Source organism: Podarcis cretensis (assembly GCF_951804945.1).
Source record: "Podarcis cretensis genome assembly, chromosome: 10".
In the NCBI taxonomy this organism is placed as follows: Eukaryota; Metazoa; Chordata; class Lepidosauria; order Squamata; family Lacertidae; genus Podarcis; species Podarcis cretensis.
Genome location: NC_137179.1, coordinates 33,533,415 through 33,548,580, shown reverse-complemented (window position 1 = coordinate 33,548,580; position 15,166 = coordinate 33,533,415). Strand labels below are relative to the sequence as shown.

The 15,166-nt window shown below is 42.5% G+C and overlaps 1 protein-coding gene and 1 long non-coding RNA gene across 17 annotated transcripts in view; one reads left to right on the top strand and one right to left on the bottom strand.

The window, feature by feature from the left end:
- Positions 1–15,166, bottom strand: part of GRIN2B (glutamate ionotropic receptor NMDA type subunit 2B) — a 300,157-nt gene that overhangs the window by 199,144 nt on the left and 85,847 nt on the right. For all 13 annotated transcript variants that reach the window (XM_079993351.1, XM_079993359.1, XM_079993358.1 and 10 more), the window contains one exon: positions 6,815–7,243. In XM_079993351.1, the coding sequence (XP_079849477.1) occupies positions 6,815–7,225 (411 nt within the window). In that variant the 5' untranslated portion in view covers positions 7,226–7,243. The remainder of the gene's footprint in view (positions 1–6,814; positions 7,244–15,166) is intronic.
- LOC307225511 overlaps positions 1–15,166 on the top strand; it is a 58,556-nt gene that overhangs the window by 33,537 nt on the left and 9,853 nt on the right. The gene's annotated exons all lie outside the window — the stretch shown is intronic.

The following is a 15,166-nucleotide window of genomic DNA, read 5'->3' as shown; positions in this document are numbered from 1 at the left end:
TCATGCCTTCTAGGCATAGGACAAGCAGAAGTGTAGGCAAGCCCTATGTTGTTTCGGTACCTAAATTTGTGTTTCAAAGCATTTGCTTGTTTCATGCTCTGCTTCCTGCCTCTGTCTCTGAAGTTTTCATCTGGAAAACGTAAGAGCATGCCATGCCAAGTGACAATACAAAATGCATACATTTGCTACATTCTAAACATGAAAAAGTATTTGCGGGCTATAGGAAACTATACATTGTGCCATTAAAAGACCTTCCACATTAACAGCTTCTAAAACAGTGGCTATATTAGTCTGTTGCAGCAAAAACGTGACTCTTGTAGCACTTTAAAGACCAACACATTTAACATGTTATAAACTTTTGTGGATTAAAGAAAGATTATTCCATAATAAATTTATTACTCTTTACTGTGCTGCAAGACTGTGTTGATGATGAAACTAGTATTTTATAAATCATTTGGCAAAGTATATACTAGATTAGCATGAAATTGGCATTTTCATTACTACACTATGTATGCTTGGCTTACTTAATTTAAAAGAAGACATGTTTTCCTCTGACAAATGTTAGTGGCAAATATGCTATTTCACCTCCATCTTCTTTTGGAGCCTGTCCTCTACTAGTATTTTTCATCAAAATTATCGGGCAACACAAAGTATTAAGAGTGATAATTTACATTCACAAGGACAGGTATGTAGAAGAGTAAGTCTCACCTGATCAAATTCTCCAGCTAGATTTGCAACTGGACATTCTACCCTTGATTATTTATTTAATAGCCTATCAAATTCAGTAGACCCAAGTCCCCTGTAAAGAAAGTCATGCCAACTGGCATCTAGCCTGAACATTACTCTTTTGCTGTTTGTACCCTATATTCAACATAGTTTCAGGGCAAAGTGAATAAAAAAGAAATTTCCTCTGGGCTCCTTTAATCAGGGAATAAATCCAACATTATTTCCCTGGAGTATGTACTATGATACATCTATGGCAGGCTACTCTTGGACAATATGCATGCCTCATTTGAGAAAGCCCTAAAGCTGTCTTGTAGTGCTGTGGCAATGTAGAGGCTCCATAATATGCAACTGTCAAGAATCCTGGAACCTGTGAAGCCTAACGTTCTAAATTTTCCATATAGTTGGCTGAAATGGCAGGCTCCATATCATATTGTTCTGCCAGTCACATACTTAACCAGCATCCCTTTGACTCTGCATCACTATACGAGGAAAAGCATGCCCATCTTCATCCTAATTCTCATCTTCTAGGGGCAATTGCTGGCATTTATTTCCTGTTCCTCCAGCATCCCCTGCCTGCATGCCTCCCACTGGTCAATTGCTCTTCTAGCTATCAATTTCTATCACCTCAATTAAGCAACATAAAGCATAACATCATGCTCCTTTACTTTGTCACTCATCTTTCCGGCATCTCCATAAATTACCAAATGTGTGCGAAAGTAACCCTCAACAAAAGTCTTTGCTACATGAGTTTGCCTAATACAATAATAAATAATAATAATAATAATAATAATAATAATAATAATAATAATAATTTATTATTTATACCCCGCCTATCTGGCTGGGCTTCCCCAGCCACTCTGGCTGGGCTTCCCAAAAAATATTAAAATACTGTAGTACATCAAACATTAAAAGCTTCCCTAAACAGGGTTGCCTTCAGATGTCTTCTAAAAGTCTGGTAGTTGTTGTTCTCTTTGACATCTGGTGGGAGGGCATTCCACAGGGAGGCACCACTACCGAGAAGGCCCTCTGCCTGGTTTCCTGTAACTTGGCTTCTCGCAGTGAAGGAACCGCCAGAAGGCCCTCGGCGCTGGACCTCACTGTCCGGGTAGAACGATGGGGGTGGAGACGCTCCTTCAGATATACTGGACCGAGGCCATTTGGGGCTTTAAAGGTCAGCACCAACACTTTGAATTGTGCTCGGAAACGTACTGGGAGCCAATGTAGGTCTTTCAAGACCAGTGTTATATGGTCTCGGCGGCCGCTCCCAGTCACCAGTCTAGCTGCCACATTCTGGATTAGTTGTAGTTTCCAGGTCACCTTCAAAGGTAGCCCCACATAGAGTGCATTGCAGTAGTCCAAGCAAGAGATAACTAGAGCATGCACCACTCTGGTGAGACAGTCTGCGGGCAGGTAGGGTCTCAGCCTGAGTACCAGATGGAGCTGGTAGACAGCTGCCCTGGATACAGAATTGACCTGCACCTCCATGGACAACTGTGAGTCCAAAATGACTCCCAGGGTGCGCACCTGGTCCTTCAGGGGCACAGTTACCGCATTCAGGACCAGGGAATCCTCCACACCTGCCCGCCTCCTGTCCCCCAAAAACAGTACTTCTGTCTTGTCAGGATTCAACCTCAATCTGTTAGCCGCCATCCATCCTCCAACCGCCTTCAGACACTCACACAGGACCTTCACCGCCTTCACTGGTTCTGATTTAAAAGAGAGGTAGAGCTGGGTATCATCCGCATACTGATGAACACCCAGCCCAAACCCCCTGATGATCTCTCCCAGCGGCTGCATGTAGATGTTGAAAAGCATGGGGGAGAGGACAGAACCCTGAGGCACCCCACAAGTGAGAGCCCAGGGGTCTGAACACTCATCCCCCACCACCACTTTCTGAACATGGCCCAGGAGTATAAGACCAAATAGTATAAGACAAAACAGTATAAGACTAAATAGACAAATATTCTGGTTGAGTTGGTGTTTTTTATTTTCCTTTTGATGGTGCATACTCAATGTTTTCCCCATTTCCCCCTTTTTATACTTCCCTTGAATAAATTTCTTAATTGGATTCCTGGCCTGTACCAGTTTCTGCTTCCACTCAAGGACTGCTAGTCTGTCTCCACTGCTTATTATTTACCTGATTTTAGTTATAGCCTGCTCTTCACCAAGGAGTCTCAGGGCAGGTTACAAAAATGCCATAATTAAAATAAGTCCAATGTAGAATTGAAATAAATAAAACCTCAATGACGTCCAATTTCTGAATAACGAAACAGAAACACATTAACAGGGATACACAGCAGTGCTGGAAGAAGGAAGTCATCCACTCAACCAGAGGCCTGGGAAAACAGCTGTGTCTTCATCAATCACTGAAAGGTTAACTGTGCTAGTACAAGACCTGACTTGGAGGGAAACTCATTCCACAACCTATAGCCCACCATGGAGAAGACCCTCTCATGTGCTGTGGACTCCTTGAACCACAGCAGGTGGTGGCACGACCAACTGGGCCTCCCCTGGTGATGTTAATACCAAGGCAAATAGATTTGGGAGGAGGCAATCCTTCAGATATTTGGGGACCAAGTGGTGGAATTCAACTAAGCTTTACTTGGAGTAGAAATTAATAAACGTGATTAAACTATGTTCATTAATATCAATAGGCCTTCTCTGAGCAAAACTTAGTTGAATACCACCCTGTGTCCTGCTGGCCCATGTGTGTTTACATTACAGATCCAGGTTCATGGAAAGCCATGAATGGTAATATGCTGAAGATGCCCAGGCAGGAGATTTTCAATTCAGCTGGAAGTCCCCCAACTCCTGAGCAGATCCTCTAATAAGCCAGTGAAAGTCTCATAGTGGAAGTGTCACAGTGGAAGTCTCATAGCAGTCAATCCAACAGGTGGTAGAAAGAAGAAGCTGAAATCACAAACTGATTTTTTTAAACAATCAGAGTGAGTGAGTGAGTGAGTGTGTGTGTGTGTGTGTGTGTGTGTGTGTTTCCTCACCTCAACCAAATTCTTGGTGAAGCATCTTTGGGCATGGTTCTACTTTTTCCTTCCCCATGTCTTTGGCACCTTTGGTGGCTAGCAGGAGCCACAGAAACAGTTGGTGCACATTTCTAGGTATGCAGAAGGGGGAAACCCATGCCCCCTGCCCAACCAGTTCACTGCATGTCCTGGTGGGAAGGGAAGGAAGCTGTGCCCCACTAGGTCTCTCTGCAGCATGGTGAGAACATAGCTCTATGAGTGCTTAACCCAGAAATGACATTGACACCACCTTATACAATGGACATGACTGTAAGATGGAACTGCTACATACACTGCCTCTTTCAATGGCTCCCTGGGCTCAAGTCCTTATAGCTGCCAGTGCCATTTTATCTCTCAGCCAGGCAGTGCAAAGGAACATACCTCCTCCATGTCTCGGCTATCCTTAGCGTCCCATCATGATATGATATGCAGTAATACAAAACAGTATGGGCCAGCTTATATGCTTAGCAAAATCAGATGGCAAATCTTTTCCAGGATTGTATCACTCTAGGATGCAGATGGCAGAAAACACCAGTATGACCACTTCCCATCTTTAAAACTTATTGCACATACAAAACTAGTATGTTGGAGAGATTGATTCAACCTAGCCTTCTCCCTGACATAGTGTGGGGGGTTTTCTCATATTTTCAGGGAATTTCATCCATAGGATAGCATTCAAACATGCAGCCTCCCCCACCTACAGCCTGGCAATCCAGAAAAGCTCTGCTACTTTTTTCTACTGGGTGTATAAAAGGGTCCTATGCCATTACACTAGCGATGCAAGACTTTAGCAGATTTTTTTTTATTGCACATTTATGATTATTTGTGCTCATAATGCTATACATTATGTAGACAATCCTGCTTTTAATACTGTTTGTTCCTGCAAAAGTTTTGGAGTGGTCATACCACTTCATTTCCAATCAGCACATTCCCTGTAGCTTCGTGCTAAAAATCCAGTAACTTTTCATACCACAAATGTTCTGGTTATTTATTTATTTTGTCCAGCAGAAAGAAATAATGTGGTAGTAATGGAGATGCATTGAGAATAAAGCAGAATAAACCCACCACTAATGCACTATTGTTGTGTTAAGAGCATGTTGCAGAATACACCCACAATAAAACACCAATCTGGAGGGACACAAAGAATAAACATGTTGGTTATCACTTGAGATTCTTTGGCTGGAAGGGAAAGAGGAAACAAGGCAGCATATGTCTTAGATATATTAAGCAGGGTATTGCTAGTGGGATCAAAAATATAGTTAGCTGCATACAAACTGCTGGTAGATTGAATATCATTTACCATTGTCCACATTCTAGAAAGACCTCTTCATAGGTATACAGAAGAGCAACAGATGAATACCAGAATTGAGAACTTACCTTATGAGATTGACTTTTTAATCTTAGATACAGTGGTAGTACTCTACAAATGAATTGGGGGCGAGTGCTAACACCAAAAAGTGGGGAGCTTCTCATATTAAAGCAGACTGGGGACGAGAATGAATGACTATAAAATGGCCACACTTGCTTTGTGTTTATGAGACATCATAATTCTAATTATATAGACCGATATCTGTAATGTGTGGGTTGTCAATCCTCTGGGCATAGAATGAGCAAGGTCATCCGTGGACCTAGTTCTATGATTCTCTGAAAACACATGTTTATCGTCATAATCTACAAAGTAGAAGAAAACTACTCATATCTCCTGATATATGCAGTGCTTTTTTTCTTAAAAAAATGTTTAGGGGTACTCTCATTTTCCTACTCATATTGAAATACTGCCCCTCAATGAGGCCAAATTTAGATTCACAAAATGTTAGGGGTATGTGTACCCCTGCGTCTCCCCAGAAAAAAGCACTGGATATATGTATATGTATAGATGCTCTGGGTTATCACTGAACTTCCTCAAAACAGTCCCTGGGGGACAGGGGAATGTTAGGTTAAACCAATTCCATTTTCTGTTTTGTTTTGTTTTACATGTGTTTAAAACTAATGAATGTTTTACAGGAAAGCTGGTTTTATTAATGGTTTGTCCATGACAGTTTTGTGAAACCAAAATACTTATTCCTGTGGTCTTTGGTGGGAAATTCAGATTATCTGAGGCACTTCCAGTTTTATCATCCTGGTTTCTTAATGTTCTTCTTAAAGAAAAAGCAATTAAAATAAGCAAGGCTTCTTATGGGTGTGGGGAGATGTCATGGGTCTACAGGATGTATGTGCTTACTCTTTCTTGGTTTGGTAGTGTAGTTGTCCCTGGGTAGGAAATGCTGGCAAGCAAATGTACCAAGGCCACACCCAAACATCCCTATGTGCACCTCCCCATCCTCTCCTGATCTTCTGCAGGAGAAGATGCTAACTAGTGAACATAGTTAGAATGTTCTCTTCTATTGGGCAACTTGGTTGCACAGGGTCTTTTTTAAAAATCTTGGAGAAGATTCTAGCCATGTTCAACTGAAGGGATTTAGAGCCCTCCTTCAGATCTTTGCACATCAGGCAAGGAGGTGGCAGGGTAGCACATGCAGGAATGTTGGTGGCAGACCCAGTGCGCGCGCGCACACACACACACACACACACACTCCCCAGTTGACACCCTCATGCATTATTTTTAACAACATGCATTTAATTGTTTTTTAACCTCATATTATGAGTCATAACACTGGCAAATGAGTGGTTAAAATGGGGCATAATGATTGCCACACCCACACAATGTCCTCGCCTTGAACTGTAACTGTGCAAGGTCACAGAAGGTGAGGGACAGCAGAGTGAACTGCTAAAGGTTTTTCTGCCACTCCCACGAAGCCAAATACATAAACCCAATTCTGCAGACCTGGTATTTGGTAATAACTGACAGAAAGCAAAGCAGGACAGATCTGCTTCCCTTGCCAAGGACAAGATGCTGCTTGTTCCAAGAACCTCAGTGACAAATATCTAGATAGTCAGGGCTTGAATTCTTTCAATGCAATTGACCGAGTTTGTCAGTGCCTTTAACAAACAGTATGCATTTTGTGAACGATGAAGCTAATTTCCAAGCTCCACTCTAATGGTTGAGATGGGAAGAAGCAATAATTTACCTTGTCTGCCATGATCATGGAAGAGCCTCCATGGATACCTAGGATGGGTGTGAGGGTCTGGGCAGAAATGAAGTCCAGGATCTGGGCAATGGCTTCCTGGTCAGTGTCATCAGCAAACACCACACCTTGAACCCTCCGATCAGACATGATATCACAGATGCGGGTGATGATGCTCTTGGGATCTGTCTCATTCATGGCCACCAGTTCCACACGAGGCGTGAGAGAGAGGTGATGGAAGTCATCTTTCTTGTGGGCATCTGTGATAGCTACTTCGTCAGAGGTACCCACCAAGATGACAGCAATGCCAATGCTGGGGTGGTTCTTTTGGGCCCAGGCCCCACCACCTGTTGTCGCCAGGACTGCCAGCATTAGCCAGAACTTTGAAGAATAGCACTCTGCTCGGGGCCTCATTTTCAGCTCTTGCACTCCCTAGAAAGAGACAAAAAAAGAGGGAAAATAGTCACGTTAGCTTCCGTATTATTTGCTCCTTTTATGGATCAGAGCACTGGCCATGTTGAACACATGCAGCTGCTTCAGGCTAGAACAGACCATTTGTCCATCTAGGAGTCTTTTCTCAGCCCTTCTACCTAAGCTCCTTTTAACTAGAAGTCCCAGGAACTGAAACCAGGACATTCTGCATGCAGTGTATGTCCTCTACCCTTGAATTCTGCCCCACTCCCCCAATCTCTTGCTCAATTTTAATTTAAAGCTCATTAACTGGACTTGTTGCTTCAACTTTAGTGGTAACTGGAGAAAGCTCTTTGATGTTAGCCTATATCTGGAAGCTTAATAAGAGCAGGAAAAAGAATTAAATGACAGTGGTAAAAAAGAGAGGATACCCAAGACATAATTACACTGTTGTTCTAACCCAGAATTACATGTTCGTCAGTGACAGAGCATCAGGGTCCTCTCCTCATCCACTTGAAATGAGCGTGTCGGGAATCTACACTTTGTTTATGCCAAAATCTGTGTCCACTTCCAATCAGTTTTGTAAAAGAACCTTCCACCAGCCTTTATGCAAAAGATTCTAAAGATAAGAGGAAAGGCGGAAGAAGGCAGGACTTCCCTCCCTCCAGCTAACACAGTCGCTCCAGGTCAATCTGAAGTATCTTTTGTTCCAGTATTATTTACATGACCATAATGTAGTCCTTGTGGAGATAAATGCAAGATTTCAGGCTGTAGAATTGCTAGTGATAACTTTCTGCCAATCCTAATTTTATTTGAAGGCAGACATCAGTCAGCAGGCGACACAGCCAGTTATGTACCGTATCTTCCTTTCTTAGCATCTTCAGGTGATTACTTTTGCTCTCGAGGCAGAAGACCAGTTACCTCCAAGCCTTCAAGCTAATGGAGCTGCTGATATAATTTTGATTCACTCCCTGGAAATGCTGGCTTCTTTTTCTAAGCACTGAAGTGATGAAGAAGACCTATGAGGTCATCAGTGCAACCCTGCTAGTGCCAGATGACTCCCTACAGGATACTTTAGCGTGTCTTGTTTTAATACCATTGAGCTCTTTTCATCTGCAAAGCACTTTACAAGCAGCAACTAATTAATCCTCAGAGCTCCTCAGTAAGGTACATGTTGCTACTATTGTCTTACCAGCCTGAAAATCATAGCACTGAGGTTTGCCCTGTGGACGCAGATGCAGTCAGTATCAGCAAAAACAGAAGTATTGTCTAGTCATATGCACAAACTAGAGTTTCATGTTACTCATCCAATTAAAATAACTGAAAAATACCTCTCAGATTTATGATCTGATCTAGTCTCTAATTCTATATCTACAGTGTTTAACAAAGCATCCCAGGTGTCGGGATTTTCATTACATCGCACTAAAACAGCTCTTGTCCTTCTGCTATGCCAGAAGCTGATTGAAGGAATGCAAGGGGAACCTCTGGAATTCGTTGCTTCATGACCCACACCCAAATCTTCACTCATTTCCATTACAAACCAGATAAATTTCAATAGCCAAAGTAACAAATTCCTGGATTTATATTGATGGCAATCTATCACTAATAAAGTAACTGCTAGGACTGCAGTGCAAGGTGAGGAAACATTTTTTCAATTCAGGAAGTTGACCCACAGAAAGTCCAGGGGGGCAGAGCCATTAATGGGCAGAGCCAAAAGCAGGTGGAGCTACCTGGTTCATCTCTCCCTCTCCTCTGCTCCCCTTCCTCCCCCTCTCTGTGCCACTTTCTCAGCTCTTCCCCCACCTCTCCCACCCTCCATCACTCCAGTTTTCCTTCTCTTCCTCTTCCTCCTCCCCTTAACGAAAGGTGGTAGAGCAGTTTCAGTATTTTCTCTCATTTAGACACACTGAAAGGAAGTGGTGCATAAAGTGAAAAAAGCAGCATACTGGACAGAATCAGTAATGGTCAACATGTGCGTGCACCTAATCTGGCCTATGTATCTGTCACCCGACTGTGACCAGCTGCTGGGCAATGGTGGCTGAATGTTGCTGCAAATTAACTCCTGTGTATTTCACTAACCAGGCTCTACCAATGGCAGAAGGGGTGGAGCCACTAGAGCAGCCTGGCATCATGGCCTAGATGCAGCCCCTGGGTTAAAAGACAAAGAGCTGAACACAACTTTTTAACATTCCATTTGCTCAAAGCAGAACTCATAAAGCATCTTGCTTATACAGTAATGCATTGATCGTTTAATTACCATTTACACTGCTATAGTTTAACACTCCTGAAATCAAATGCAAATATACGTGCGCACACTTCACCCGTAACCCTCAACATGTCATTCTCAGGACTGTACACATTGTCCTGTCATTAATAAACAAAACAAACAAATGCATAATTACAATTCAAAGAAGGATCCAAATCCACTTAAAGGCTGAAAGAAATGAGTGGATGACATATCCATCGATTTTTATTGCTCTGGACTTCTGTTCATAGAACAAGCTAATAAAGAGGGGGAAAGAAGACTTTGAGAACGTAACAAAATGAATAGCTAACTTCATTGTAGCAGGACTATTCCCTCTAATTACAAGTCAGTAAATTAAGTTCTTTTACAAGGGAAATGCAGTCCTCACTACTCTGACAGCTGATTAATGCACACCGCACATGCTCTTTCACACATTTAATGTTATTTTTTGCCATTCTCCTGTGACTCCCCTTAGTATTCTTAGCGTATTGCACTTGGTTATGCAACGGCTAGTTGCAATGCTGTGAGTAGCTTTGACAGTCGTCTCTTCACACTGCAGCTACATTGAAGTACTCTCTAAAGCAGAAAGGGTAGATTCTACCAGCCCAGGAACTTACACGGACAATAGGGAAATCTGTAATGCAACCATAACTCAACCACATCTATAGCCAGAAATATTGTGGTACTTGTGGAAATAGCCTAAGGGTATAACAGTTTCAATATGAAAGAGGAAAAATCTATCTAGCAGTTTAATATGTTTAAATCAAAGTTATGAATAATTTTATTAGAAGTTTTCTTTAAAAAGAAAAATTCAGCTGCCCACCAATGTTTTCAAGTCAGCCAACACAGCCATGAAATTAAGGGTATGATTCTTCACCCTGCGGCACCCCACTTGTCACTTTTCCCAGGATGGTGAGGAACCATTCATGAGCACTCTTTGGGTTCAGCCAGTCAACCAGCTACAAATCCACCTAACAGTTACCTCATCCAGTCCACATTTTAACTGCTTCTCTGCAAGAATATCATGGAGGACTTTGCCAAAAGCCTTACTGAAATAAAAAAAACCCATTTTGTCCACAACGTTCCCCTGATCCACCAAGCTTGCAACTCTATCAAAAACAGAAATGAGATTCATCTGGCATGACATGTTTTTGAGAAACCCACGGTAGGTCTTAGTCAGGGGTAGGCAAGCGGCCCACGGGGGTCATTTAACCGGCCCATGAGCCACCCCCAAACCGAGCAACCCGCTTGGCAAATCCCCACACGCTGCGCTAAACCGGCGCAGTGAGCCGCGGGGACTCACTTCTGCAGTGCCAGAAATCGTGTCTGCGCAGACGCGATTTCTGGCACCGCGGAAGCGAGTCCCCTCGTTGTGCTGTGCCGGTTTAGTTAAACGCGCTGCGCCGGTTTAAGTAAACCTTGCTGACCCCTGGTCTTAGTAATCACAGCATCCTTTTCTAAGTGCTCACAGACCAGCAGTTTAATTATGTGTTCTAGGACCTTTCCTGGTATCGACATCAAGCTGATTTGTCAGTAGCTACCGGGGTCTTCTCCCCCCATCCCTTTTTGAAGATGGGCACAATGTTTGCCTACCTCCAGTCTGCAGGGACCTCACCTGTTCTCCTAGAATTGTCAAAATGCTTTAGTTGAGATTCCTGCATTGCAGAAGGTTGGGCTAGATGACCCTCAGGGATCCTTCCAACTCTGCAATTCTATGGTTCTAAGTCCATTGTGCATCAAGAGTTGGGCCTTGATAAACAGGGCTCTATGATTTCATGCCAGGAGCAGGGAATCTGTGGCCCTCCAGATGGTGGGCTGCAACTTCCATCAGCTCCAGCCAGCAAGGTGGGAGTGGTTCAGCACTCTCTGAAGGGCCACATGATCTGTGCCAATCCCTCTATGTGCAGACTCTGTAGCCACTTGGGAAAGCATTTACTCCAGTTTTATGTCGCAGCTGACAAGGAGAACAATGTATCCTTTCACATATTTGAAGACGTAATAATACTTGCCTCTGACTTTATTTATTGTAACCAGGCACTGAATATCTGAGTACAAAGTACACGTGTGTCCCATCAAGGAGGGGGGGCTCAGCATCTGTGCAGAATTAGATATGTAACACTTAAAAAAAAGCTTGGAAGTGGCATCTTGATCTTTTTCTGGCCAAAACAATCAAGCCGAAACAGCAAACTGGAAAGGAAATTCTCTGTTTTGCTTATATACCGCATTATATGTGTAAATTTGGCTTGAGCATATATTTGAATAATTGGTTTTCTTCATGCAAAACATGTCTATTTGCAAAGACACAGCAGTACCAATTTAGGAAAACTATTTAATATTCACTATTCCTTTCCTATAAAATGACATAGCTTCCACTCTTAAAATGCAGCTTTCTGTGTGATAGAAGGTAGCTTGGTTTAGTACAGCAATGAAACATTCCACAATTACTTTGAACTTATGTCACAGGAAGAAATGAAGAATAACTTTTTCAATTGAACCTGCAGGGAGAATTCTGGTGAGCAGAATTACTGAGGCTGGAATTTAGCCAGGATATCAAACTAATAAACCAAAATGCTACGAGAACTTTATTTAACACTGTACTTTTATAAAGGTTACCTGTAATGCAAATATCAATAAAACTGTAAGAATGCACAGGCCTATTACTAATGGCATGTAGCATTATGGAAAACACAGTTCTAGATTTGGAGAGCTCTGGATCCTCAGTTTGGAGATGACCAGTGCTTTTTTTCTGGGAGGACACAGGAGTAAGCATACCCCTAAACATTTTATGAATCTAAGTTTGGCCTCATTGAGGGCTAGTATTTCAATATGAGTAGAAAAATGAGAGTACCCAAAAAAAACTTTTAGGAAAAAGCACTGGAGACAGTCTGTTCTTATAGAAATGTTCCTTTTCTATAATCTGTGAAACATAATTACTGGATATGATTTGAGAATAAGGGTGTGTGATTTTGAGGCCAATGTGTGCATATGCAAGATACCAAAATCCTATCAGGCCTAATCCTAAGTCTTTACTGGGGGGTAAAAAAGGTAAAGGGACCCCTGACCATTAGGTCCAGTAGTGGCAGACTCTGGGGTTGCGACACTCATCTTGCTTTATTGGCTGAGGGAGCTGGCATACAGCTTCCGGGTCATGTGGCCAGCATGACTAAGCCACTTCTGGCAAACCAGAGCAGCGCACGGAAATGCCGTTTACCTTCCCGCCAGAGCGGTACTGGGGGGTAGAGGTCTGTATTTAAGATTCTTTCGCTGGCAATACTTTCCAGCATGGTTAGCTTATATAAATTGACAAAGTGCAGGTTTGGGAGGTTATAGTTATTAGTGCTTCTGATTAATAAGCTGTATTGAGAGGTTTCCTGAAACAAACAAAAAAATCCTTCCCCATAGAATGCAGTAGCAGCAGGTTGCACATTCTTGCCAGGGGCAGATTTAGGGCTGTGCAAGCGGGCACCGTATCAAAGCCAGGTAGGTGAGGCGTTGGGCTTTGGGAAGGAGGTGTGAGGCTCTGGCAGGACCCTAGAGTACTCATGCCTCCTTCCCAAAGTCTAGTTAGTACTTTTGGAAGGAGGTGGGTGGGCTCTTCTTCTTCAACCCTAACAAGCCCTCACACCTCCTTCCAAAAGCTGAGTGCCTCCTTACCTGCCTTTGGGAAGGACTGGGGGAACCAAATTTTGGCCTTGCACAGGGCACCATAGTACCAAGTCTGCCACTGCTCTTGCACATGATCCATCATGATTCTGGGGGACAATGGCAACTTCTAGTAAGGCTGCAGGGACTAACAGATCTTCCAAAGTTTGGAGGAGTCATTTCTAATGTTGGTCAGATGCTGTTATGTTGTTTTAACAGACATTACAATATGATACACAGTTGCAGGTACATAAGATTAGAGGGGTAGGATAGCAGAAGGCATGGGATAATGGAATGGGCACATGTTGAATAAAATGGAGAGAGAAAACAGTTTGAATTAAATGGCAGAGTTACTTTCAGCAAGGCAGTTATGTCTGGGAAACAAATTCAATACCTTTAGCTGGAATATCGGACTAACTATGAAATAACTCCTTAGATAGTCCCCATCAGCTCCACCACTCTGAAAATCATTATCATTCTGCTCTTTCAAGTCTGCCTCACTCTTCGGCAATCTAAGCCTCTTGGGGGGAAATTAAACTTATATTTTATTGCCATAATCTTCTCCATCATGTGTAGTCTTATCCAGGACCAGCCTGCCTGCCCCCACCCCCCTGCAATGGGTTCCACACAAACAAAAATGCAAGAAGATAGTGTCATTCATGTAAGAGTGCAATGCTTCATTTAGATAGAAGGCTATTTGGTATAAATTCCTGACATATTTTATTTGTCTGTAAAATGCCATGTTCACTTTGGGCACTGATGACTGAAACTAATAATAATAAAGAATAACAATACACTCGGCCAGTGAGGAGCCAGGGCAGCAGAGGCTACTGACATCTATAAGCAAGTAACCAAACCTGACACACAGCGTGGCAAGGGCAAGATCCCTTCAGAGCAGGAATTAAAATGGTTCATTCTGGAGGACTAGAGAGCATTCTCCCACAAGCTGTTCCTCAATTTTAGAAAGAGGATGGTACAATTTAGCTAATTTTAGCTGTTCTTTAATGCAACATTCCTTCTTCCCTCCCTTCATTTCCCTTGTCTGTGTGGATGAAAGCCTGGCAAATATCCACACATCTCAAAGGATCCAGGATTCAAGAATCTGACATATGAAATCTTTTATTAGACCAGCTTTTTGGTAGAGTAGCAGGCTTCTGAACCCTGCCTGCTTGATGGCTTCAGACTCTGATATACCCACAGTGCTGGCTCAGTATAAAGTATCAGCTGAAATATGCTGGATCTACTTTGACTCTCTTCTCTTCTGAATCAGCCTTTTCACCAGTTTCTATCTTTTTTAAAAAATAAATAAATTTAGTTTTATTGATTTCCAATATATAAGTACAAAGCATGTATATGAATTTGTGTGTGCATATATAAACCATAGCATTTTCTTTTCAAATGTTTTCAAGCAAGAAAGGATTGGGCCCCTGCTCTCATATATGTTGAATGAAACAATCAGTTTAATAATTGACCAAAAAAGTAAAATTTTTCTCATGTTCCATACTTAAGACAAACAAGGCTCTCAAATGTATGAAGACTGCTCTGTGGATTCAGTTCTGGTGGCGAAAACATGGAGAACCTTTACATGACTGACAAAAAGCTAAAGAGGTCAGGGATACTTGATCAGGAAACAGGGTTTGAATCTCCCCTTTTTGTCATTGGTTGATTCAGAAAAAGCTGTCTCTCCCCTCCACCATCCTCCTCCGTGCCTCCTTTTTTATTTTTAAAGTCAGTGGGGCTAATGTAGCAAGAAGTGTAACTTCCAAGTCCATAAGACTACAGCAAACCTATTCTCTAGCTGTACAGGTAGATGTGGAAGAATCTGCATGGCATTTCAGATGAGGCTAGTTACCCATCCATGTGCACTTGTCACACCTTATTCTTGTAACTTGTCAGACTGTCAGAGTCCTGACTTATCTTTAGCCCATACCTGTTTCTTGTCAATGCTTGTCCATCTTAGACCTACTTATCTCTTTGCAGGGATAGCACAGGCTACTAAAAGTATGATGTTCTACCATACAAGTTAGAATCTCTCTCTCTCTCTCTCTCTCTCTCTC